General features: G+C 49.2%; 1 protein-coding gene across 1 annotated transcript in view; it reads right to left on the minus strand.

Annotated features, from left to right (window-relative positions):
* The window catches only part of LOC144828364 (uncharacterized), a 219,813-nt gene that overhangs the window by 171,058 nt on the left and 23,150 nt on the right, over positions 1 to 25,605 (minus strand). The window contains exons 2-3 of the mRNA XM_078686480.1: positions 15,928 to 15,988; positions 9,220 to 9,315 (exon numbers count right to left, since the gene is read on the minus strand). Of these exons, the coding sequence (XP_078542606.1) occupies positions 9,220 to 9,315; positions 15,928 to 15,988 (157 nt within the window). The remainder of the gene's footprint in view (positions 1 to 9,219; positions 9,316 to 15,927; positions 15,989 to 25,605) is intronic.

Here is a 25,605-nt window from a genome sequence, read left to right on the forward strand (position 1 = left end):
GTCTCCTTTCTGGTGAAGAATTGGCTTGGTAGTTTGGTCTGCCCTGTTCCCATGATGCACTGGGCCAGGGACAGACTAATTTGCATATAGCCAGGTTCTGAGCTGGGATGGGGCAGTGAGCTAAATAACGGTGATGGATCAAGCCCTGATCTTTGGACTGGGTAAGAGTGGTCTGCTTAATTCAGACACTCTGTTCATCACCACCCCCTTTTCTGAATCGTTTTTGGCCACTATAGGTGTGGCAGGGTATAATCAGACATGAGTCCCTTGCTCACTGCTCCATCAGGATTCAAGCAAGCCGGGCCGACGAGGCTGAAATGCCAGAAACCGGTCCCCGGTAGCTTGTCTCCTTTCTGGTGAAGAATTGGCTTGGTAGTTTGGTCTGCCCTGTTCCCATGATGCACTGGGCCAGGGACAGACTAATTTGCATATAGCCAGGTTCTGAGCTGGGATGGGGCAGTGAGCTAAATAACGGTGATGGATCAAGCCCTGATCTTTGGACTGGGTAAGAGTGGTCTGCTTAATTCAGACACTCTGTTCATCACCACCCCCTTTTCTGAACTGTAGAAGGCGGAGGCATAGGTGGAACCGCAGATCTCCTGCTACGTCCCTTGTGTGCAGAACTGTGCGCCCTTAGCGGTGGTCTCAAAATGGAATCTCTGTTGAGGCAGGCTCGCACGGCCTAGCACCCCTGGGGCTCGGCGCTCCAGTCCAGCCCGAAGCCTGCCTGCTGCCTGTCGAAGGCGCTCAGCAGGGGTCCCTCGGCGCACTCCCGAGGCGTCGTGAGGTGCTAATGACGATGTTGACGCTCCTCTCCTCCCTTGATGGTGTCGGGCACAGCCCCTCCGGTGGGTCGCCCGATGAGCGGCAGTCTCCACGCCGGGAGGGGCAACTCAGGGCCGGCTCTAGGCTCACGGAGGCCCTGAGCAGGGAGTGTAGGTAGTGGGCCCGAGGCCGCCAAATCCCTGCCAGGGGCCGCCACGCAAATATGTATCTAAGGATATATATTGGCGTGGCGGCCCCTGGGGTTTGGCGGCCCTGTGCAGGTGCACAGCTTGCACATGCCTTAGGCCGGCCCTGGGCAACTAGTCTGCAAACATGAGTTGGGGGAGCCGGGAGAATGGAAGCTAGCCTCGGTGGTGACTCCGCCAGCCACCTCATTGTCGAGGCCACCCAGATGTAGGGCGGCCGGAGTGGTCTCCCGCGGCTCCCGCCGGAGACTCGTGGAGGCTGTGCAGGTCAGATTTTCGGGCACCGGCCGGGTCCAGTGCCCACTGCGGCGCTTCACCTAGTCACCTCTGGTGACTGTGCTGTGCTGGTACAGGCGGGCGGCAGGTAGGAACCGAGAACAGTGCTTCCTACCAGCCACCATCTTGGCCATGCCCCCGGGGCCCCTGTTTTAAACAACTTTCATTACTCTTTTTCTGTTATTTCAAGTTTGCATGATGCCAGCTAATATTGAATTATAACTTAATCTTTCAGAAACAAGGTCAATCGGAAGCATGTCTTACCCAGGTCACAAAACTCCTTAAAATACCACTCTATAGAGAGAGAGAGAGAGAGAGAGAGAGAGAGAGTCAGAGTGAAAAGGCAGAGAGAAGAATATGGGCTGAAAAATAGACGGGAAGCTGAGGGAACAATCACTTTCCTACTGGGGTCTCTTAGAGGGTGGGAGCCCAGGGCAATCGCCCACTTTGCCCATGCCTTAAAACGCCTCGGAGGAAGTCAGGTAGACTTAATGATGTAATTTAAGATTAAAATGAATAACCGACAGGCTCTGGATTCCACAAAATGGAAGGGGTATTTTTGTGGATGAAGTAGCTCTACTACCGCTCAAAACAGTGGATTCAATACATAAAAGGGCCGATTATGATTTCGGTCTGACCGACACGACATGCTGTTGGTGTCTGTGCCACCGACATCTCTACCCGCGGTCAGACCGCCGCATTACGATGCAGTCATTCGGACTGCAGTACCCCAGGGACTGACCGACAGCTTCCGATGGGCTCAAGGAGCCTGTGGGAGTTTGGTTGGATCGCATTCCCCACAATTAAGGCAGTGCCTTCTCGGGCACCGCCATGGGGATAATGGTCCACCTTTACACCAGCCATTTCACATTGGTTCTTCGACTTAAAAGGGCTGATGGAAAGGTTTTATTGGGAACCCTGGCAGGGCCCCTGTCCCCCGTGGACCTCAGCTATGGGTCGGCATTTAAACATTCCTGTTATCGTGTGGCAGGCAGAGAGCAAACCTAATCATCTGAAATTCCGTAAACAGAAGACCTGGCTGCAAAAGATCTTTTCTCCACCCCGTCCTCCCACCCCCCTTCAGATCCGCGCAGCGCTGGGATGCCTCCAGGGTAGCCATGCACTATACAAGTAACAATACGTGTAACAATACAGGGTGCACGGATGTTTAAAAACATGCCTCTTTGCATTTGGGCCTTGTGCTGCGGCTTTTTTCCGGGCTTCACAAATCTCAATGCAAGGATGCATTCCGACCGCCTCCACGGCATTTGGATCTTAGGGGCATATTATCAAGGGGGTTTATCTCCGCTTTTTTGGCTTTAAAAGCCAAAAAAGCGGAGATAAAATGATCTCCCTATTACCTAGCTGTCGCTAACACCACTTAGCGACAGCTAGTAGGAGATAGTGACCATCTTGGGCCCCACTTTGCATGTCAGTGATATTTATCACTAATGACATGCAAAGTGGGCGTGCCAAGTGTAAAGAAGTTAGCAGTCCAGTAGCTGGGGAGCGGAGCTAGGTGGGCTGAGGGGAAGAGGTGGGGACAGGACAGGAAGGAGTTAGTTAGAGTAGGGACGGGGTACTGAGCAGACGTAGCAATATAGAGTTAAGCACAATCAAGCAAGTGTCCGTGTATAATTACTGGAGGACACTACAACTGGCGACAGAAGGCGGGATTCAGCAGCAAACCCACCAGAGCGAACCCCGTCCCGCAGCGTGGAGCGTCCCGAGCTCCGCTGCGACCGTGACCCTGCGGCGACAGAAGAGAGGCCCCAGGAGTGACCCAGCGACCTCGAAAGCAGAGAGACCGAGGGAAGAAGAAAGAGCGCCGAGCGAGAGCGCCAGAGAAAAGGAGCCGGTCGCGCTGGACGCGCGAGATCCATGGGCGCGAAGACCCGACAGAACCGTGAGTGAAAGTCGGGAGCCCACTCCGACATTGCCCCATCACTCTCCCAAAGCGCAGCACAAGCGAGAGAAGCGCCACGCGAGTGAGTGGCAGAGCGCACCAGCCAGCACTGACGCCGTCATCACCTGTGAGTCCAGCAGCCCTGGACGTGTATCTGGAGTGAGGGAGAGAACCTCGTGTGCTGCAGAGGGGGCGGCCATCTTGAGGTCAGGCAACTTGGAGAACAGACCCTACGTGAATGGACGGCGGCCATCTTTGAGTCAGGCAAGAATCAAAAAAAAAAAAAAAAAAGAGGAAAAATATAATAAAACGAGCACTTATAGTGAAATTCTCCGGCTGTGGCACAGACGCCAGCGGATCTAACGAAGCAAACAAGCATTGATAGCCACAAGAGGACAATTCGTGGAATCGCACACCAGTCACTAAAACAAAAGCGGATACAAGCACTAGGAACCTCACCGCCAGGATGTCTAACCCTCCCGCGCAAAAGGAAATCAAGGGAGGCACACACCTGCGAGCACCTGAGCCACTGACTGTCACAACAGGAAGCAGCATGGGCCTAAAATGGCAAGAATGGCTAGAGGACTTTGAGGATTACATTGAAGGGTCCAAAATAGAACCGGACAAAGACAAGATAATAGCCCTTCGCAATCTAGGAGGGCACGAGATAAGCATAAGCAAAATTGTACGAGAGATCCCAACCGCAGATGGTGACACCTATGCCAAAGTAAGAGACGTCCTGAACAACCGTTTCCTGCACAAGAGAAACGTCGACTATGAGCGACACAAATTCCACCAGCAGCGCCAGGGGAAGGAAGAACCACTGAGCTCCTTCATACATCGACTGTGACGGCAGTCCCAACATTGTGAGTTTACAAACTTCTCGCCGGATGCAGCCATCAAATCCCAAATTATCACTGGGTGCCATTCGGAATCGCTACGACGACGATTGCTAAGAAAACCACAGGAACTAGCTGACATCGAAGAGAACTCCCGGTTGTACGACCAAGCTGAAGAAAATGCAGTGGAAATCGAAACTGGACCCAGTACCAGCCGTGAACACGCCAACCGTGTTACTGAACGACGGCATGGACGACAGGATCGGCGCGACAGTGGAAGACGTCGCCCGCGAGACAGGTCACGGCGCTCCAGGTTCTCGCCCAGGCGACTCCCAGACTACAGGAGGAAAGAATCTGAAAGGAGGGATCGACGACCCGAACGCACGAGGCGATGCTTCAGGTGCGGATACGACTACCCTCACATCGACTCCTGCCCTGCCATGGGCCAACGGTGCAGGAAATGTGGACGGTCCAACCACTTTGAGGCCATGTGTGGGGACTACCACAAAGAAAGACGCAGCGATAATGACAGACGCGATGGCTCGCAGCGGCCCTCACGATCAGAGGCCAAACGTCATCACATCAGAGCAGTTCAAGAAGAGCCACCTAGATCTCCCGCGTCTTCACACTCCAGTCACGAATCTCGACGCTCCAGATGGGACCGTCGCTCTCCATCAAGGGACTCCGGATCATCCTCATCCAGGCGGTCGTCATACACCGTTGAATACGTCAACTTTGCGGACCACGATCAGTTTAAACGCTATCCACGTCTCAACATCAAGGTGGGCGACCACGCTGCTAAGTTCGTGATGGACAGTGGAGCGTCGCTCAACTACATATCGGTTGCTGAACATGACCGCATGAATCCAAAACCCCGTCTGCGTTTCGCGCCTGTCCGTGTCTACACTTGGATGGCGAAGAAACCACTCCAATGCTTGGGCAAGTTTGACACCACCCTTACGTATGGTGACGTCTCAATACCTGCTGTCATCCACGTCATTAAAGGGCCCGAGGCCGACTGTCTGCTGAGCCTTCCCACCGCTGAACGCCTTCGGTTGGTGCACATCCTCTTCAACGTTAATGACAGCTCGGATTGCGCTGCGAAATTCCCATCACTGTTCCAAGGGTTAGGAAAATTGAAAGGCCGGCAAATTCATCTGCACATCAACGAGCAAATCAAACCGGTGGCTCAACACCCGCGACGGGTGCCATTTCACTTGCAATCTGCGGTTGAGAATGAACTGCAGGAACTTTTGGACGCTGACATCATTGAACGCACCGAGGGCCCCACTCCCTGGGTGTCCCCGGTGGTCATCGTCCCCAAGAAAGGGACCCACAACAAGGTCCGCCTCTGTGTGGACATGCGCCTACCGAACACGGCCATTGAACGGGAGAGACACCCCGGCCCACTCCTGAGCGACATGATCACAGCGCTCAACGGGGCAACAGTGTTTTCTAAACTGGACCTGAACAAGGGCTACCATCAGCTCGAACTCGATGACAGTTCTCGTTCCATCACGACATTTGCCACACACCTTGGTCTATTCCATTACAAACGGCTCAGTTTTGGCGTTTCATCAGCCGCTGAAATCTTCCAGGAGGCCATACGACTCGTCATCCACCACGTTCCAAACGCCATTAATTACAGTGATGATATCTTGGTCTACGGATCAGACGCGCGAGAGCATGACATCGCTCTCGATCGTGTCTGCCACGCCCTGATGGAAGCCGGTCTGACCCTCAACAAGGAGAAATGTGAATTTCATCAGTCGACCCTGAAATTCTTCGGACACATTTTCTCGGCTAGTGGCATGAAACCGGACCCAGACAAGATCGCCACGCTCAATAACACCAAGAGTCCGGCTGACGTCAACGACCTACGTTCCTTCCTCGGAATGGCGAGTTACTGCGCCCGCTACATTTGTGATTACGCCACTGTAAGTCATCCACTGAGGCTCCTCACGAAAGCTGGCACGCAATTCCTATGGACCCCGGAGTGTGAACGTGCTTTCAAGAACATCAAACGCGCAGTGGAATCGGCTGATTGCCTCTCCTACTTCAACCCCAAGAGGAAAACGGAAATCACTGTGGACGCAAGCCCCGTGGGCTTAGGAGCCATCTTGGCACAGTACGACAACGAGTCGGATCAGAGGAGAATCATCGCCTATGCCAGTCGGAGCCTAACCGACCCTGAGAAACGGTACTCCCAACCAGAGAAAGAGAGCCTGGCTGTTGTGTGGGCGTGCGAACACTTCCACATCTTCATATTCGGGAAGCACTTCACACTCATAACCGATCACAAGGCCCTTGTCACGATCTACGGGAATCCCAAGTGCAAGATGCCCCCCAGGATCGAAAGATGGGGCCTACGGCTGCAAGAGTACACGTTCTCAATCATCCACAAACCAGGGAAGGCTGAGAATCCAGCTGACTATATGTCCCGCCACCCCCGAGACTCCTCAGAGACTGAGCCCTCCATCGCGGAAGAATACATTCACTTTGTGACGAGTCATGCCCGTCCACCGGCCATCCCCATGCACGCCATTCGGGAAGCGACCAATCAAGACACCATCCTACAAACAGTAATGAAGCGTACACAAACCAACAGATGGAGATACCACCCGCAGGAGGAAGAGGAAAACCCCGCTGTCAAGAAAGAACTCCAAGCCTTCCGACATGTCTCCAACGAACTCTCTGTAACCAGTGACGACCTCCTCCTCAGAGATCACAGACTAGTCATCCCAGCGGCACTGAGGCAAGGAGTAATCGACCTGGCCCACGAAGGCCATCGAGGGGTCGTGTCCACCAAAAGAGCTCTGAGAGAACGTGTCTGGTTCCCAGCTCTCAACCAGATGGTCGAAGACACATTGAAAGACTGCCACCTCTGTCAACTGACAAGCCACGGTAATCCACCCGCACCTCTACAGATGACCCCATTGCCTGATGGGGTATGGCAAGAAGTCGCCATGGACTTTTATGGCCCCCTGCAATCAGGGAAGTATGTAGTCGTCATCATGGACGAATATTCCAGATTCCCAGTGGCCCAGTTCATATCATCCACCAGTGCCGCCTGCACCCTCAAGGTACTTGAAGAAACTTTCGCGACATGGGGCGTCCCCAAGGTCATCAAGACAGACAACGGGCCCCCATTCAATAGTCACGAATTCAGCGACTTCGCGAAACACATGGACTTTCAACACCGCAAAGTCACACCACTCTGGCCCCAAGCCAACGGCACTGTGGAAAGATTCATGTCCACCATTAAGAGAACATTCCAGCAAGCCACGGCCGAGAAGAAAGATCTACAGTCAGCGCTGAACGAGGTCCTCAGTGCCTACAGAACCACTCCCCACTCCACAACGGGTCAATGCCCTGCGACCCTCATGCTCGGGAGAACAATGAGAAATCGAATTCCCACATGGGACGGAGCACTGGGGAAGCCCCTGTCGGATCAACAACACCGAGACATGGCCGCAACAGATCAGCGCCGCAAAGACAAAATGAAAGAGTATGCGGATCACAAACGAAGAGCCCGGTCCCCCTCCCTGAGGGAAGGCGACAGAGTCCTTGTCAGGCAGGAACAGCGCCACAAGACTGATTGTCGTTTCAAAGATGAGCCTCTAACAATTACCCAACAAAAGGGCACTATGGTGACTGCGGAATCAGAGAACCGGCGAGTCACCCGCAACGCTTCTCATTTCAAGAAATGCTCTCCTGAGGACCATGAAAATATAACCATGATCCCCACACCTGAAGCCCGAGACAATCCTGAATCTGTCGCACCCGACACCAGGCACTCAGCAGTAAAGGAACCCTCAACTGAAGGCGCCGTGTCCACACCAGCGAGGCCCGGCCGTCACGTGCAGCCTCCCAAGAGACTGATCACAGAGATGGACTGATCCCTATTTTCACTTGTTGATTTATTAAGAAAGGGGGAGATGTAAAGAAGTTAGCAGTCCAGTAGCTGGGGGGGCGGAGCTAGGTAGGCTGAGGGGAAGAGGTGGGGACAGGACAGGAAGGAGTTAGTTAGAGTAGGGACGGGGTACTGAGCAGACGTAGCAATAAAGAGTTAAGCACAATCAAGCAAGTGTCCATGTATAATTACTGGAGGACACTACACCAAGATGTTAGCGACTGGAAACAGTCGCTAACATTGCTATCTCCTATTACCAACTTTTGGAGATATTCGCGCTAAGCGCGAATATCTCCAAAAGCTAACACCTGCCCTGAGCAGTTCTTAGCCATGTTATCCAATGGGAGGTGGATAACATGGCTAAGAGCATTATCTCGGTGCATGAATATCGCTGACTTTTCAGCGATATTCATGCATTGCGGCAGTTTTTTATCGCATTTGCGATAAACCTTGGTAATACCAAGGTTTATCTGCGATAAAAATCGCCGCAGCTCAGCGGTAAAATTTTCTCTCTAACCAAGCAATAGCGATAATTATCGCTATTGCTTGGTAATATGCCCCTAAATTTGGTGGTCGGGACTGCCGACTACATGTCGACCGGTCCCTTCACGGTAATGCGGAATCGTAATCGACCCCAAATCTGAATTAACTGTGACACAGCATATTATTGAGGGCACGTTTGCATCATTGCGCGCATGGAATATGATATGTTGCCTTAAAAATAAAGAGCGTACTTATTACAGAAGGTGGAACAAGAATACATGTGTCCAATAGCAACGCCGTTTCGGTAAAAGCTCATCCTGGGAGTGAGTGGGAGGGCGAGCATATCAGGACAAACATTTAAAGTAATTAAAAGGTGTAAGATGCAATTGATGAATAATACATTTTAATTTGTGATGACAGGTTAAATATTGAGAAAGGGATCCTTAAAGTTTGATTATTGTTTTACTTGATGAATAAAATCAGTCAAAACGCATATATGGGGTATATGGTGAAAACATACTTTTCAGGACAATAGTTTACAGGAGCATTGCACATAGAGTAGTGTTCTCCTTAGTAAGAGTTACGGTAAATCCTCAAGATATGTGTTTTAATCAGCAAACAGAATCAGAATATCCCTTTTAATTGGAACCCGTATTGGGTGGGAATTATTGTGCTCGCAAGCTTGGATATCAAACTTTTCTACACCCCGTATCTGAAAGCCCTTGGTGTTACTAAAAATGTGTTACCCTATCTGAAAAATGGCAGATTGCTCCAGGCAGGTGGGGACCAACTCTCCAACCCCCACCCCGCATCCCTGGGCTCCCCCATTACCTGCTGGTGGAATTTCCTCAAGCACTCCATCTCTTCATTCAATGACTCAATCTTGCGCTCCAGCTCCAGGCGCTCCAGCGTAGCATTGTCAACTTGCTGCACGGAGGCAGGACCAAAGGAAGGAAGAAAGATGTGGGGGATAAGTTAATGCTCTACTGTGGGATAAAGGTGACAGAGGAGAGACGTAGAGAGGGGAGAGTAGAGCCACAGGGACAGAGGAGAGAGAGAACTGGAGAGGAAGAGAGAGGAAAAAGAGAGGAGAACAGAGGAAAACATATATAGAGCTAGGCTCCCTCATGTATAGAATAAGAAACCTCGAGGGACACTGTGGAGCAGAACGAGAGAGATGGATTTGAAACTACAGAGCAAGGGGGTTTCAATGCTGAGCGGCAGGAGAGACGCATGCAAGCGTGACAGTGTGGAAACTAGGAGAAGGAATGGTTCATTATGGAAGTTGCATGTCAGGAATGGGGTGTGCAACAGTAAATCTTAAGAGTAGGACACCACAGGGGAAGCTAATGCCAACCACAAGCAAAACGCTCCTCTACCAGGTAAATGGTCGTGGAAAACATCCAGTCAGTGAATGGCAAAATAACAATTGATGGACAGAATGCTGAACAATGTCAAACATTCAACCCCAGTACAGAGATCTGGGCTTAAATCCATCGTAATTATGCTCCCCATGCCATTCTTATTTGGACCCAGCCATGTACAAATGTCTGGAACTCTGCTCCCCATGGGAACAGTCCGGCCATAACTGTTAGACGAGGTCCTCCTAGGATCAGAAACATGCATCGTGGAACCGGTTTGTGGGTATCATACCTCATCAACCAGGTTAGCTTGACTCCAGTGGCATGGTGAGCACGGAACCCACGTCTGGGCATACCCGTTCAAAAAGAACAATTGATGGACTGAATGCAGAACAATGACAAACATTCACCCCCAGTACAGAGATCCGGGCCTAAAGCCATCGTAATTGTGCTCACAATGCCATTCGAGTTTAGACTCATTCTATGCAAATCAGTCTTAACCCTGCTCCCCATGGGAATAGTCCAGCCCGAACTGCCATGCAAGATCCTCCCTGGACTGGTAACAAGCCTCCTGGGACCGGTTTTTAGTTATCACCCCTCAACCAGGCTAGCTTGACTCCAGTGGCATGAAGAGCACGGGACTCATGTCTGAGTTCCCTTCCATTGCCAGGACACCTTCAGCATGACAGAGACTCCACTCCTAGACCTTGGTGAATAATCTGGTATGTCGAGCCCAAGAGCAGGAGCAGACACAGCAGTAAGCTATATCTCAACATGTCATTAATAAACATAGAATCCGCTCTCACAGCAAAATAAATAGTGATTTAAATAAGCAAATACATCTATGCAAAGCCCTAAGGCTTTGTACTACTAGAAAAAGATGTCTGATTTTCGAACAGTTTGTTCTTTGAGAACAGTATAATAAATAATATAATCACTGAAACCCAAACCAATTTAATCAAAGATTCGCCTTCAGAAACCTTTCGACTATCACCAAACTGACATTTTAGCAAAAGCCCCTGAGGACAAACTTCTGCAGAGCCCAATGTGAGTAAAACCTCGATAGAAAGAGGAACACACCTACGCTCTTCCTACAAAAGGTGTGCTGTCTCAAACCCAAGGAAATGAAACTCACTTCTAGGGATATCACACACTTTCATTAAGTGTGGGAACTGTGGGTACACCATATGATAGAGACAGCATGAAAAGCTACAGATCCCTTGATTAGACTCTGGCCTTGTAGCTCTTCACAAAGAGCTTAGTAAACTGCCCAGTCGAAAACATAGAGAACCAGATACCAGCTCTGGAGAACTGAATGAATACCAAGGCACCTTAAGAAGATACATTGCACTAGAGGGACAGTAAAAGAATCTATAAGGCACATGAAAACTTATAGAGATCGAATAATTCATTTTGTCCTAACCTACTGGAATAGAAAAAGGAATATGCATGCCAATGCATGCCAAAAATGGGGTAACATGCCGAGGCATCACAGGGCTCCGGATAGGTGTGCACTCAAACCTTTACAAAGCCAATATGTGGAATACTCCCAACAAATCAGTCAAAGCATCTGCTATCCTCAGAATTACACACTGCGCTCTGCTGTTACCTAGCCATATTCATACTATATAACTATAATATCAAATGAGAATTGACACCATTCAGTAGAATAAAACTGACTGTAAAGGAATTTAAGGTTCTATTGATTAGCCTACTTCCAGACATAAACCACAAATGCTACATGCACATTTTGCTGGACAAAACCTCTAGCTGGCAGAAAAAGAGGCATAATGCAATTTCCACTCTGACATTATCAGTAAATCAAGACTTGTTCTTTTATATGAAGCCACACTTGGAAATCTATTGCACTTTCTGCATCCCCATAATGCCTCCTAAATCCCCATCTGTGGAACAAGGGCTACCAGATAGGATGTGAGTATCCAACCCCACTGGACTCTGGAGTGGCACATCTAATGAGGGTAAAGTAAAGGGTTCTTCCCACCTTAGTAGTATTGGAAAAAATATTGTTGGTGTTTTTGGGACCTGGCCCTTTTTGCAGGTTTTTCCCCAAACATGTTGCCTCCTATTTTTCTGACATGCTTTTGTTGGCTATAGGCCAGGGGCGCGTAACACAAGCCCCAGCAGCCCCCGTGGTGTGGGGGCACCCTGAGCTGCAGGGGGCCCCCTTAGCACAGTACTCAGCCCCAAATTCTCTGGATTAAATACGGAGTGTGGGCCCCTCCGTGTGCAACTTTCGTTACCCCACTGCTATAGGCCTCTGGGCCCTTTGCCACTGCTGATCTGTGCTAAAGTGCAAGAGTTCCCTGTGAAAAAAGTGATTCTGACTGGTTATCCATTAGTGAAATATTTTATTTACTGGTAAGTCCCTACTAAAGTGTACTGCGTGTACCAGGGCCCGTAAATCAAATGCTACTAGTGGTCTTGGCGCACTGGTTGTGCCATCCACATGAGTAGCCCTATAAATATGTCTCAGACCTGCCACAGCAGTGTATGCACGCACAGTTTTTAACTGCCATGTTAACCTGACAAGTGCACCCAATTGCCAGGCCCCAACTTCCCCTTTTTCTACATGTAAGGCACCCATAAGGTAGGCCCAAGTCACTCCCATGGCAAGGTGCTGTAAATATGAAAGGTAGGATGTGTACTGGTGTGTTTTACATGTTGTGTTAGCGAAATACTGCTAATTTTGTTTTTTACAATTAAAAGGACTAGTTCTTACATAGGCTATTATTGGGGCTCCCTTGTAACATTTTACAAGTATAACTTTCAATTGGGAACAGTTAGAGTTTTGGAGTTGGCTCTCTAAACTCAAAATTTAAATAACACACCTTTTAGTGAAGGTTGTTTTTAAATTGTGTGTTTGAAAATGCCACTTTTAGAAAATGGCCCATTTCTTTTTTAACCATCCTGTGTGCCTCTGCCTATTTGTGTATTCACCGTCTGGTTTTGGAGTGACAGGATCTGGGAATGTGCATTCACTCCAGCCAGTCACAGTGGGGTCAAGGTGTGTCCTACCTTTCCTGGGTGACTCGTAGCCAGGCCGAATAGACCTTTCTACACTACTTTAGAGTGGTGGGAGGAGTTTTCACTAGCACCTGAATAGGCTCTGTCTGCTCTGCACTATGCTGTCTCCACCCTCTATAGTGGAGCTGGGCCAGGGAGGACAGAACTTGTTTTACTGAGCTCAGAGACTCTGGAAATAAAGACTACAAAGAGAAAATGAGGTATAAATATCAGACCTGAAACCCTAGAACTTTAGATTACTTCTGAAATCAAGAGGAACCTCTGCCAAGGAGAAGAGCTGAAGAGCTGAAGAGCTGTGAGGAGGAGACTGCCCCTTTGCTGTGTGCTGCTTTGCTGGGTTGGCCTGCAGATGCTGCTTCTGCCAAGGAGAGGACAAAGACTGGGCTTTGCTGTGAACCTGCTTGAGAAAAATCTTGAAAGGGTTGTGTTTCCTTGCCTCATGTTCTGAAGTCTCAGGTACAGAAAGACTTCACTTGCAGCATCCCTGATCTCCACTGATCAGAGTTCTGACCTGCCTAGTGGTGCCAATCCCAGTTTTGGGCCCCTGGAGGTGTACACTGCAAACCCCAAGAAGAAGATTTCCCATGCTGTCTCCAAGGCCGCTGCCTGCACTGATGCCGTGGTCATCGCTCGCTAGGTGAGTGCAGAACCGACTGCAACATCACTGCCGCCCCAACGCCTGCCAATGTCGTCCCTGCATCGACTCCAACATCATCACCAAAGCTTCTGCCTGCATCTGGGCCAAGGGCACCATCCGACGCCAACAAACGCCAGCGCCTCCCGCAAACCATTGTGGAGTCAATAACCAATGTGGGAGACTGCCGGACGCCGCACCATCGTAAGGAACCATTGTTTATTGTTTTTATTTTGTGTATTTCTAATTATATTCAAGGCACAGGGGAGTAGGGTGGAAATTATTTTAGAAATGTGTTGTTTATTTTCACATATTTCTAATTGAGCATGTTTTAGAAAAAATAGTTTTGATTGCAGTTTATGTTTTTTTATTATTACATTTACATTTTATAATTTTGTTCTATAAATTGTTTTTGTTGATATATTTTTTATTTTTTTTACTTACATTCTAATTGTTTAATTCATTAAAAGTTTAATATAATCCATTTTAATTGACTTTTATTATTATTGTTTCCTTTTAAAATATTATTTGTACTATTGGTATTAATTAAAAAGTGAGAAAAATGTTAAGACATTTTGTAGAGGCCTATGGGGTTATGTTACTATTAATTATTAATAATGTTATATATTTATAATTTTATATTTTTAAATTGAAATGTCATATTGTAATTACATTCTTTTTGTAAACATTGTTAATAAGTTACTAATTTATTTAATAATATGTAGTTTTTAACCAGATGTTTACTGAAAGGATATTATTGATTTATTAGCATTTGTTTATTTATTGAGGTAGTTGATTTCCTATTGTGATAATTGCTATATTATGTTTTACCGTTTTTTTCAGGTCATTCATTTAGTACTTTATGTAATTAGTCACATTGGTTTGTCACATTTTTCTATGTTAAAGTTTGTTTGTTTTATATTTTCTTAAATTATTTCTAAATTGGTTAAATATGTTGTGAAATCATGATTTTTAATAGTATGGTTCTGTTGTATATATGTATTGTTTATTTTTGTAGAGTTTAAGTAACTTTTTAGCCCCTCTCCACCACAAAGTCTAACACTTTCTCCAAAGTGGCTAACGTTTGAGTGTAAATAGTAAATTGAAAACCTCAAAGTGTCTAAACACTTTTGTCAAAGGCCTAGGCTTTCAGTGGCATGCGTAAATGTAACCATTTTAGAGTTTCATACTGTACCCATGTTGTTATGTTTGGAATAGGAATAATAAATCTGACACCCCAGAGTCCAACACTTTTCCCAATGTGGATAAATTAAGAGTGGTAATAGTAAATCTGAGACCCTGTAGTCCAACACTTTCTCAAATGAGGTTTAATTTTGAGTTGCAGTGCTTGGTATTAGTTGCTCAAAAAATAATATATTATTTAAAAAGTTTTCTTAATATTTTATATAATTTTACAGTTAACAATAATTCTGAATGAACAATATTTCAATAATAGTATTTATAAATAAAAAAATCCAATAATATAATTACAAAATATTTCCAATTTGTATTACCTAAAACATGTAATGAAGTACAAATACACTTTCTGTGTGACAAACAAATGTCTTAATGGTTTATTAATACATTTTACTCTCATACTTTTTAACATACATTTTAGACATATTTCCGTTGAATGTACTTTTTATACATATTAATAAATATTTTAAATAAATAGAATGTTATTTCTGTTCCGCTATTTTCTAATATATTTTTACAATCTTATGAACAATATTTTATAAAACAATTTAACATTTTAGAACTTTTTTGCCGTTTATTAAAATGTTTAAATTATTTAGACATACATAAACTTACAATGGTCATATTTCTTTATCCTATTTTTATCTATGTTAAGAAAGTATTTTTTCATTTTAATTTTCTGCATTTTATGGTTGTTGAATTTTGCACCCTATCTTTGTTTTTGTTGTTCAGTTGTGGGTCTTCAGTGTGGTGGTTCTTCGAAGTGGTTCTCTTGGTACAGTAAAGAGCCTTTTCTAGCTAACAATTAAGGCTGTTATGTGTATGGTTGGGATAGGTTGTTAGGATAGTGCTGCAGTTTACTATAGTTTTACACTTTGAAATAGTTATAATGGGGTGTTGTCAATTTTTTTTAGTTGTATATGTAATTCAAATGTCCTTGTTTTTGTGGGTTTCATGGAGTTTTTTTTAATTTTTGGGATTTTGAAGAGTGTTGTGGGATAACCAAACCCTTCGGCAAACCTCAACTTCACAAGTCCATGTAGAAGCCGGATTTAGTACACCATATAAAAAGCAAAATCCCTGAGAAAACTTTGCCAAAGTTAAATTATGGTCTCTTCTTCTCATTACACCTTACCGTATGTTTAAACAAACTCTGAAATGTCACTAAAAAATAGGTTTTTCAAATGATGGATATGACTTAAATAGAAATTGAGAGATCGAGGCAGAGAGCAAAGGAGAAAGTTAGATGAAGGTACAAAGGGGTAAGAGAATGTGATAGGCACTTAAGAACTGGCAGCTCACCTCAGAGCACATGTTGAAATTGGTTTCAGCTTCTATCCGTGTGCGAACCTCCTTGTCCAGCCTGAGACAGTGAAGGAAAGAAAGGAGACATTACTGAGAGTATCTCTTGAGAAATCACTATCTCAGAATGTACATTTAATTTGACTCTTATTTTCCGTGACAGACTTTGACCCAGAGCAAGAGAGCGAAAAATACACAAGGAGGGGGGAAAAGGATAATAGGAAAAATGGAAAAAATCGTGACAAAAGGGACAAAGCAGGGATTGAAAAGATCCATTACGAGTGAGATTAAGGGTAAAAATTTAGGGCACTGGCTGTAATGATGAGGTTTCCCCCAAAGAGGATGCTACTGCAGTTAGGGTTAACAGGTGTTTATTACTTTAAATGTGCCCTAAGGAGCGCCGAGCCACTGCTGCTGCTCTCGGCTATTCGCGCCAATGAAGCGCACGCAGCCCTAAACATGGCCGCCGCACGTCACGTCGTTACGTGACGTGCAACAACTAGACAGCGTCACTACATATCTCCCCTTTTTACCAAACAACATTTAACTCACTGTCCGTCGTTCATATCAAAGTCTCGAAATCTTGAGGGCTTGTTCACCGCCCTACCACTCCGTGTGATTCTCAGGGGAGCAGGCAAACTCACTCCTTCCTGTGTCCCTTCGTTCCTTCCTTCACTTCCAAGCGCGGCTGCGCCTCCCTCTCGTCTGCTCATTTCCGCTTCATTCACTGCTCCCTGATCACCTTTCTCAGTCCTCTCTCCTCTGCTCAGCTCCATGTCTCCATTTGACCGTTCTTGTTCTTGAGTCTCTTCTTCTACCTCTTCTCCGTCTTGGTCCCATCGTTGCACTCTGTTGCATCTTGCCATGCGGTCCTGTGACCACACGTTTACATCGCTCAGCAAAGCCGCTCTACCCCTCACTTCCTTGACTTGCAGGGGCTTGCTGTACTTGCTGTCTCCTTTCCTCCGTAGCGTGGCCAACTTTACTCGTACCCATTCCCCTTTCTCCAACTCTGTCTCTCTCACATTCCTCCGGTTATCGTAGTGTCTCGAGTAAATGGCTTGTGCTTTTTCCAAGTTGGCTCGCACCACAGCAGGGGACCATTCGCTTGTTATGACCTTTTCCTTCCAAACACGGTTGTCCCTGGTGAATGGTTCACGGCCTCTCAGTATTTGAAAAGGGCTGTACCCTGTTCCTGTGGGGGTGATCCTGTACGCCCACACCATGTGTTCTATCTCTCGTTCCCAGTCCTTGTTGTTGGAGATGGCTGGCTGCACTGAGCCCATCACCACTCTGTTAAATCGCTCCACGAGTCCGTTCCCAGCCAGGTGGTATATTGACGTGTGTTTTGCCAGAATCCCATTTCTTTGCATGAAGTTGCTCCATTTCTCTGATCTGAATTGGGGACCGTTGTCGCTTAAGATGGACTTCGGGATGCCTTCCCTCACAAATGTGTCGGCCAAGAACTTTATGACGGTCTCCGTATCCATTGCCTCGTCTACTTTCAACTCAGGCCATTTCGAGTACCTATCCACAAGGACGCAAACATACTTCTGGACTCCATGCATATCCAGAATAGGGCCCAGTATATCCACTGACAATTCCTCCCACGGATTCCTCGGGGGGTCAAATTTGCCAAGAGCGGGGCACAGTGGTTTGAGCGTTTTATCCGCCCCTTGGCACTGTGGGCAGTCCCTGACGTGCCTCTCAGCCCTTACGTCCATCCATGGCCACCAGTAGTTTTGCTTGGACCTCAATTTCAGTTTTCCTATCCCCAAGTGTCCTTCATGGAGCATGTCCAACAGTCTGGGGATGATTCCTGCCGTGGGGATGACTTTCTCCCCTTTGTAAACAAACACTCCTAGGTCATCCATCGACAACTCTTCTCTGACTTCGAAGTATGGGCTGAGGTCCCCACGGGTTTGTCTTTTGTCTGGCCATCCCCCAGTGATGTATGATTTTACCTCCTCCAGGATCTGATCATTTCCATATGCCTGTTTCCATTCCTGATGACCTATGATTGTCTCGTGGTCTTCCATGAGTGCCACCATTTCGTCTGCCCCTGCTTGGTCTCCTCCACTCTGGTCCATGGCTGCTGCTCTGCTCAGATAGTCTGCCACCCTGTTCCTGCTGCCGGGGATGTGTTCCACGTCGTACCTAAATTCTAGCAGTTTGAGGGTCATCTTTGAGATTCTTGGCGTAGCACTTGCATGTCTGCTGGACGTTAGCACCTTCAATAAGGGCTTGTGATCTGTCTTCAATAAGAACCGCGTGCCCCACAAGAACTGCCTGAACCGGGTCATGGCCCACACAACCGCCAGCATCTCCTTCTCGATAACGCTGTACTTCTTCTCGGTTTCAGTCAGCGTGCGGGATGCGAAACTGATCGTTTCCATTCTACCTTGACCTCGATCTTGCATCAGGACGGCACCCAGCCCTTTGTCGCTGGCGTCCGTGGTGAGCACAGTGGTTCCCTGGGGGTCATATCCTTGGAGGGGTACTGCTCCGGCCACCTCTCTCTTGATGACTTCGAATTCCCCTTGTGCTTCCTCCGACCAGCGGAATTCTATGTTGTCTCTGGTCATCTGCCTCATGTGGTGGGTTTTGGAGGCGAAGTGCTGCACAAACTTACTATAATACTCCGCCATTCCGAGGAACGATCGGACTTCTTCCTTGTTGGAGGGTGGTGGCGCTTCACAGATGGCTCTCACGTTGTCTGCTTTCGGGGTAATCCCTCGCACCCCTATCTCGTGTCCCAGGTAAGTAACGGACTCCATTCCTATCCGGCACTTGGTCCATTAGGCTGTGAGGCCCTTACCCTCGAGGATCTTCAATACCTTTCCGAGTTTGCTGTCGTGATCCGGTCTGTCAGGATGTCGTCCTGGAAATATTGGACTCCGTCTGTGTCCTTAAACAGTTGGTGCATTAACTTTTGGAACACCGCGGCCGCCGAGGCTAGCCCAAACGGCATGCGGCAGAACTGATAGCACCCAAATGGAGTGATGAAAGACGTGAGTTTCCGGCTTTCTGGGTGCAGGGCAATCTGGTGGTATGCGGAGGTCAAATCTATGGTCGAGTACCATTTGACCCCCCTGGTTCTAGCCAGCATCTCCTCAATCCGGGGCAAAGGGAATCTCTCTACAACAATGCTCTTGTTCAGTTCGCGCAGGTCGACACACAGCCAGACCTTCCCACTTGGCTTCTTCACTACCACTAAGGGCGCGAGCCACTCCGCACACGTGATGGGTTCTATGATCCCTTTCCTTTCCAGATCCTGTAGTTCTTCTTGCACTGCGTCCCTCACCGCCAAAGGAACATTCCTCACTTTGTGGGCGACTGGCGTGGCATCTTCCTTCAGGACTATCTTGTGCGTGAATTTCTCCATCCTTCCGACTGTGCCTCCAAAAACCTTGGGGTACTCTGCTTTCCATTTGTCTAGGTCAGGCCAGGTTTCCAATTCAGCGAGTAGTATCTGTTCCTTGCCCCCTGGGTCCAGCTTGATGCCCAGGTCGCCTTGGTCAAGCCAACCTAGGACCGATGGTCCTCTCTCGGATATGTACAGCTTGCAGAACGCGGACCGGCCTCGGAACTCAAAATTCAGCGGTCTGAATCCAGCCATGGGAATACGGTCCCCATTGTACGTCACTGGGCGGATGTACAGCTTCTCCAAGTCTGGGCCGAGGTGCGGTGCAAAACTCTCCTCCCATACCGCTCTCTGGATGATAGTGTAGGGTGAGCCCGTGTCAGCCACCACTTTTATCGGTATTCCGCCTATGAGCATTTCCAGGACCGGTTTCATCGTTCTCTTGCCGTCGACGCTCAGCACATCCACACCCAGTACTTGATCTTCTATGTAGATGACTGTGACGACGTCTTCCTCTGTGCCCTCTTCTTGTTCTTCACTGTCCTGACCGACGTATTTTACCATGCTCTTCGAGGACTTTCTCTGACACACCTTCTCATAGTGGCCTACTATCCCGCAGTACAAACATTTGGCGCGAAATGCTGGGCACTTCCTGTCGTGCGCCTCGTGGGACCAGCTCCCGCACCGATAGTATGATTTCTTGCTGCTTCCCGCTTGTTTCCCTGGAGGGCCTGGGTTACCTTGCCATTTATTGGGCCCCTTCGCCGATGATCCCTTGTTCTTATAGTCCCTGCGGGGTTCCTCCTGGTCTATTCTGTTCACCATGGCATTGGGGGCAGTCTCTTTCCTCGTTGCTTCCGCACACCTGCGCGCCAGTTCTGCCCTTTTAACGATTACCATTACCTCCTTTAGGGTGGTGTCTCCGCTGGCCCACAACTTGTCCTGCACTGCTGTGCTCGTGGTATGCATCACCACCTGGTCTTTGATGAACTCCTCTTCCCAATTATGATACTTGCACGTGGATGCTAGTCTTTTCAGCGCAGCTACATATTCCCCCACCGTCTCTCCCTGGCGTTGTTTCCTTTGCTGGAAATTGAACCTATCCACTGAGACACACACCGCCGGCCTGTAGTGTTCGTTCAGGTCCTCAATGGCATGGGCATACACGTCCCCATCGGTGCTTCCTCTTTCTTTTGGCACTAGGCTCTTGTAAATTCTCAGGCCTTCCGGGCCCAGATTGAGGAGTAGGATGCGTTTCTTCCTCTTGGGGTTGAATTGTTCTTCATTCTCATCCTCCAAGACTCCTATGAAATTGTCGATGTACTCCCTCCAGTCTTCCCACTTCATTAACGGTTCTCCTGGTCTGGGCAGGAATTGCACTGGCGCCATTGCGTACCGCGCCTGCGCGCTCATCTTCTCACTCTTGATCGTGGATGCGTGCTCCCTTGGCCTATGGGACTTCCCGGCGTGCTGTCCTGCTCTTCTTTGCCTGTGTGACCCTGGGGACCACCTTCGCCAGCTCCCTCGAACTTGTGTGGGGAATCCTGGGTGGTCGTCGCGTGTTCAAGCGTGCGTTGCTTGTTGTCTCTGGGGCCTGGGTAGCCTCCTTGGGCTGATAATTACCCCTCCTGGGAGATGCCGGGCTCTGCCACGCTCCTTGGGGTATGGTACCTGCGTGGAGGCTGCTAGCCTCTTCCTGACGGTCTGTTGCTCCTGGTCACAGGTTTTCGTGGTTCTGTTCCTCTCTGCGTTACCTGTGGCCACCGGTAGTTGCTGTTCCCCTCGGTGATCTTGTTCTCTGTGGGGGGTTGGGGGTCTAGGATCCCATCCTCGTCGCCATTGTAATGATGAGGTTTCCCCCAATGAGGATGCTACTGCAGTTAGGGTTAACAGGTGTTTATTACTTTAAATGTGCCCTAAGGAGCGCCGAGCCGCTGCTGCGGCTCTCGGCTATTCGCGCCAATGAAGCGCGATGCGCGCGCAGCCCTAAACATGGCCGACACACTTCACGTTGTTACGTGACGTGCAACAACTAGACAGCGTCACTACACTGGCAATTAATTATTCATTTACAAACTAAGCACTGCCTGTCACATTAAAGGACACAGTCTGGGATCTTTCACGTACTATGCGCCTGGTATTCAGAGTCTCTAAAGGCAGCTACTGCAGCCACACTTGGGATATGCACATGCGCCTCGGAAACGCTACAACTGCACCTGCATCTTACAATCCTCTTCTCCGCCTATAAATCGTAACAAACACCGTTTTTTCAACTGTTCTCATTTTATCCACCAATCACAAGCGACTATAGTCCCTCCAGGGTGTGACAGAATGAATGCCTGCTGGTCAGTGCCGACGCATACCGTTCATCGTCTACCTATATAAGGTAGCGCTCGTGTGACGTTGGCATTCACTGCAAAATTAAAAGCCACTGCGTAAACGTAGCAAACACCTGTACACACTCTGCACACAGTGAGCTATCAGCAATGATGTATGCAGTGTACACGCACACGCCATGCACAATGTAACGCTAAAAGCACCTGTGTATCGACACTTCAAATAACCCCCCTATCTGCTCCTGTGTGCATTGGGGCATCAGCTCCTGTTACCCTCGCACAGGAGGGTAACACCATCAGCTCCTGTGTGTACACCCTTCACAGAGCGTCCCTCCCAACTCCGCAGTGACGTGGCAAGGGTGCAGGGGCCCTCGCAGAAGAAAGAAACAAGGGCCCCAGTCCCTGATTTAGCACTAAATAAACTGCTATAATTGGGGTGCAGCGGGTCCCGGTGCCACTGCACACGCCGCACTATTGATAGCTACGCCCCTGCCACTCCGATGTGCACTCACAGCACATGGTAAAGACAGCAGCCCGATGCAATTCTATGGCACGTGGTGCCTCCAAGGGCTTCTACATATATACTTTAGTTTAAGCATAGTGAGACTGGCATTCTCAGGAGGGGCGGTGGACTCTGTTTTGTATGTCTGCACTTACTTTCTCCCCGAGAAAGCATAGAAATAAGGTCTATACAAAAACACGTAGCGAAGTGAATGCGAGCTTCCAATATTTGTGGCTAACGGTCAAAATGGCGGGCTTTAACACGTCCATTTAGGACACCTATTCGCGTTGTCAAATGTGAGCGGCTACATCTGAATACAAAACACGGGCGGCACTGACGAAAAAAAGAGAAGCAGAGGTGTGTTGAAATAAAAGGAAGACATTTTGTGGCCTGTAACTCTGCTCTGCTGTCTGATCTGCTTTCAAATGACACTCGCAGAGCACCACCCTCTCTTTTCAGGGCAAAATATAATCAATGTTTGCAAAGTGAATTGAGAACCTGCCACATTAGTATTGCTCCCCACATGAATATTAGGGCTTCAAGGTGCTACGCTAAATGATGCATCAGACAAAGATATTATTTAGGTATGCTGATCAAGATCGAGGACAGGGTGGTGCAATACCATACAAAACTTGGAAAACAGGGCCAAACTATGGGAGCATTTATCACTTTACAGTCATGGCTGCGCTTTAGTCAAAACAGGCATTGGCAAAGTCAATAGGTCTTGTTTCTTGGTACCTGATTGCTTGGTCACTGGCTTTTAGCGACGCTTTACAGTGTTGGGGAAGGAAGGAGAATGGGAAAAAGAATGCCTTTCCCAACTCAATGCTGTGCAACATTGGTTAAAGAAAGAAAGATAAGTAAACAGACAGAGAGATAGACAGAAAAAAGGCGCAATGATGTGACATACCCAGTTGAAGCATTCCGCAGACAATCAATCAATCAATCAATCAATCAATCAAAGCATTTATATAGCCACTACTCACCCGGAGGGTCTCGAGGCGCTAGGGGAGGGGGGGTCCGCTACTGCTCGAACAGCCAGGTCTTGAGCTTCTTCCTGAAGGCAAGTTGGTCCTGGGTCAGGCGGAGGTGGGTCGGGAGGGAGTTCCAAGTCTTGGCGGCTAGGTAGGAGAAGGATCTTCCTCCTGTGGTGGCTCTTCGGATGCGGGGGACGGAGGCGAGGGCATGGCCGGTCAATCGAAGCTGGCGTAGAAGTTGAGGCGGCTGTTGTGTATCCTGAGCCTTGGTTGTGTAGGGCTTTGTGTGCGTGGGTGAGGAGCCGGAAGGTGATTCTCTTGTTGACCGGGAGCCAGTGCAGATCTCTCAGGTGTCCGGAGATGTGGCTGCGTCGGGGGATGTCCAGGATGAGTCGTGCAGAGACGTTCTGAATCCGCTGGAGTCTCTTCTGGAGTTTGGCGGTGGTTCCGGCGTAGAGGGAGTTGCCGTAGTCCAGACGGCTGGTGAGGAGGGCCTGGGTGACCGTCTTCCTGGTCTCGGTGGGGATCCACCGGAAGATCTTACGTAGCATGCGCAGGATGTTGAAGCACGATGAGGAGACGGCGCTGACTTGTCTGGTCATGGAGAGGGAGGAGTCCAGGATGAAGCCCAGGTTGCGTGCATGGTCTGTTGGTTTGGGTGCGCTGCCCAGGGTGGGGGGCCACCAGGAGTCGTCCCAGGCAGAGGGTGAAGATCCCAGGATGAGGACTTCCGTCTTGTCCAAGTTCAGTTTCAGGCGGCTGTTCATCATCCACTTGGCTACGTCTGTCATCCCTTCGTGTAGGTTGGCTCTGGCGGTGGCGAGGTGGTTGGTGAGGGAGAGGATCAGCTGGGTGTCGTCGGCGTAGGAGATGATGTTGAGGTTGTGTTGGCGTGCGATGGCTGCGAGGGGGCTCATGTAGACGTTGAAGAGGGTTGGGCTGAGCGAGGAGCCTTGGGGAACGCCGCAGATGACTTCGGTGGCTTCTGATCTGAACGGGGGGAGGCGGACTCTCTGTGTCCTTCCGGCGAGGAACGAGATGATCCATTCCAGTGCCTTCTCCTGGATTCCGACGTTGCTGAGGCGCCGCACTAGGGTACGGTGGCAGACAGTGTCGAAGGCCGCGGAGCGGTCTAGGAGGATGAGGGCCGCTGTTTCTCCGTTGTCGAGCAGGGCTCGGATGTCATCGGTGGCTGCGATCAGGGCGGTCTTGGTGCTGTGGTTGGCCCGGAAGCCGGACTGCGAGAGGTCGAGGGATCCGTTCGTCTCTAGGAAGGCGGCCAGCTGCTTGTTGACGGTCTTCTCGATGACTTTTGCAGGAAACGGGAGCAGCGAGATGGGGCGGTCGTTCTTGAGGTCTGTGGGGTCGGCTGATGGCTTCTTTAGTAGAGCGCTGAGTTCGGCGTGCTTCCAGCTCTCCGGGAAGGTAGCGGTGTTGAAGGAGATGTTGATGATGTCCCGCAGGTGGGGTGCGATGACAGCGTCGGCCTTGTTGAAGATGTGGTGAGGGCAGGGGTCGGTCGGAGATCCGGAGTGGATGGAGTTCATCGTGCAGATGGTGTCTTCGGTGCTGATCGGGGTCCAGGCGTGGAGGGTGGTGGTGGGGGGCGGTGGTTCCGTCGTGGCGTGCGTCGGTTGAGTGCTGAAGCTGTTGTGTATGTCCGCGATCTTGTTGTGGAAGTAGGAGGCTAGGGAGTTGCAGAGGTCTTGCGAAGGGGTGATGTCGTTGTTTCCAGCGTTGGGGTTGGAGAGCTCTTTAACGATGTTGAAGAGTTCCTTGCTGTTGTGTGCGTTGTTGTCCAGTCGTTCCTTGAATGCAGTTTTCTTGGTGGCGTGGATCAGTTGGTGGTGTTTTCGGGTGGCGAGCTTGAGGGCAGTCATGTTGTTCGGTGTAGGGTCTCTGCGCCAGCCATTCTCGAGTGCTCGGCAGTTCTTCTTGGAGCTCTTGAGTTCGTCGGTGAACCATGGGGCTTTCTTGCTGCCGGGTCTGCTAGGCGGGGTCTTCAGAGGGGCGAGGTCGTCTGCGCAGTTGCTAATCCACTTCGTGAGGTTGGTGGCCGCCTGGCTTGGGTTAGTTGCGCTGGTGGGAGGGTTCATGCTCAGGGAGGTCGCAAGCTGGTCGGCTGTGATCTTGTTCCAGCTTCTGCGTGCAACCTGTTGTTGGTGGTGGTGGATCGTGGTCCTTCTGAAGCTGAAGTAGATGCAGCTGTGGTCCGTCCAGTGGAGTCCGGTGGCGTGGCTGAAGGTGATGTCCTTGCTGAATGAGAACACGGGGTCGAGTGTGTGTCCGGCGTAGTGGGTGGGGGTGGTCACCAGCTGCTTGAGACCGAGGTTGGCGAGGTTGTCCAGCAGGGTGGTGGTGTTGCGGTCGTTGTTGTTCTCCAGGTGGAAGTTGAGGTCCCCGAGGAGGATGTAGTCAGCGGAGAGGAGGGCGTGCGGGCTGATGACGTCGGCGATGTCTCCGCTGAATTGTGTGCGTGGTCCTGGGGGTCTGTAGATG

The sequence above is a fragment of the Lissotriton helveticus genome, chromosome 1_1 (assembly GCF_964261635.1).
Source record: "Lissotriton helveticus chromosome 1_1, aLisHel1.1, whole genome shotgun sequence".
Classification (NCBI taxonomy): Eukaryota; Metazoa; Chordata; class Amphibia; order Caudata; family Salamandridae; genus Lissotriton; species Lissotriton helveticus.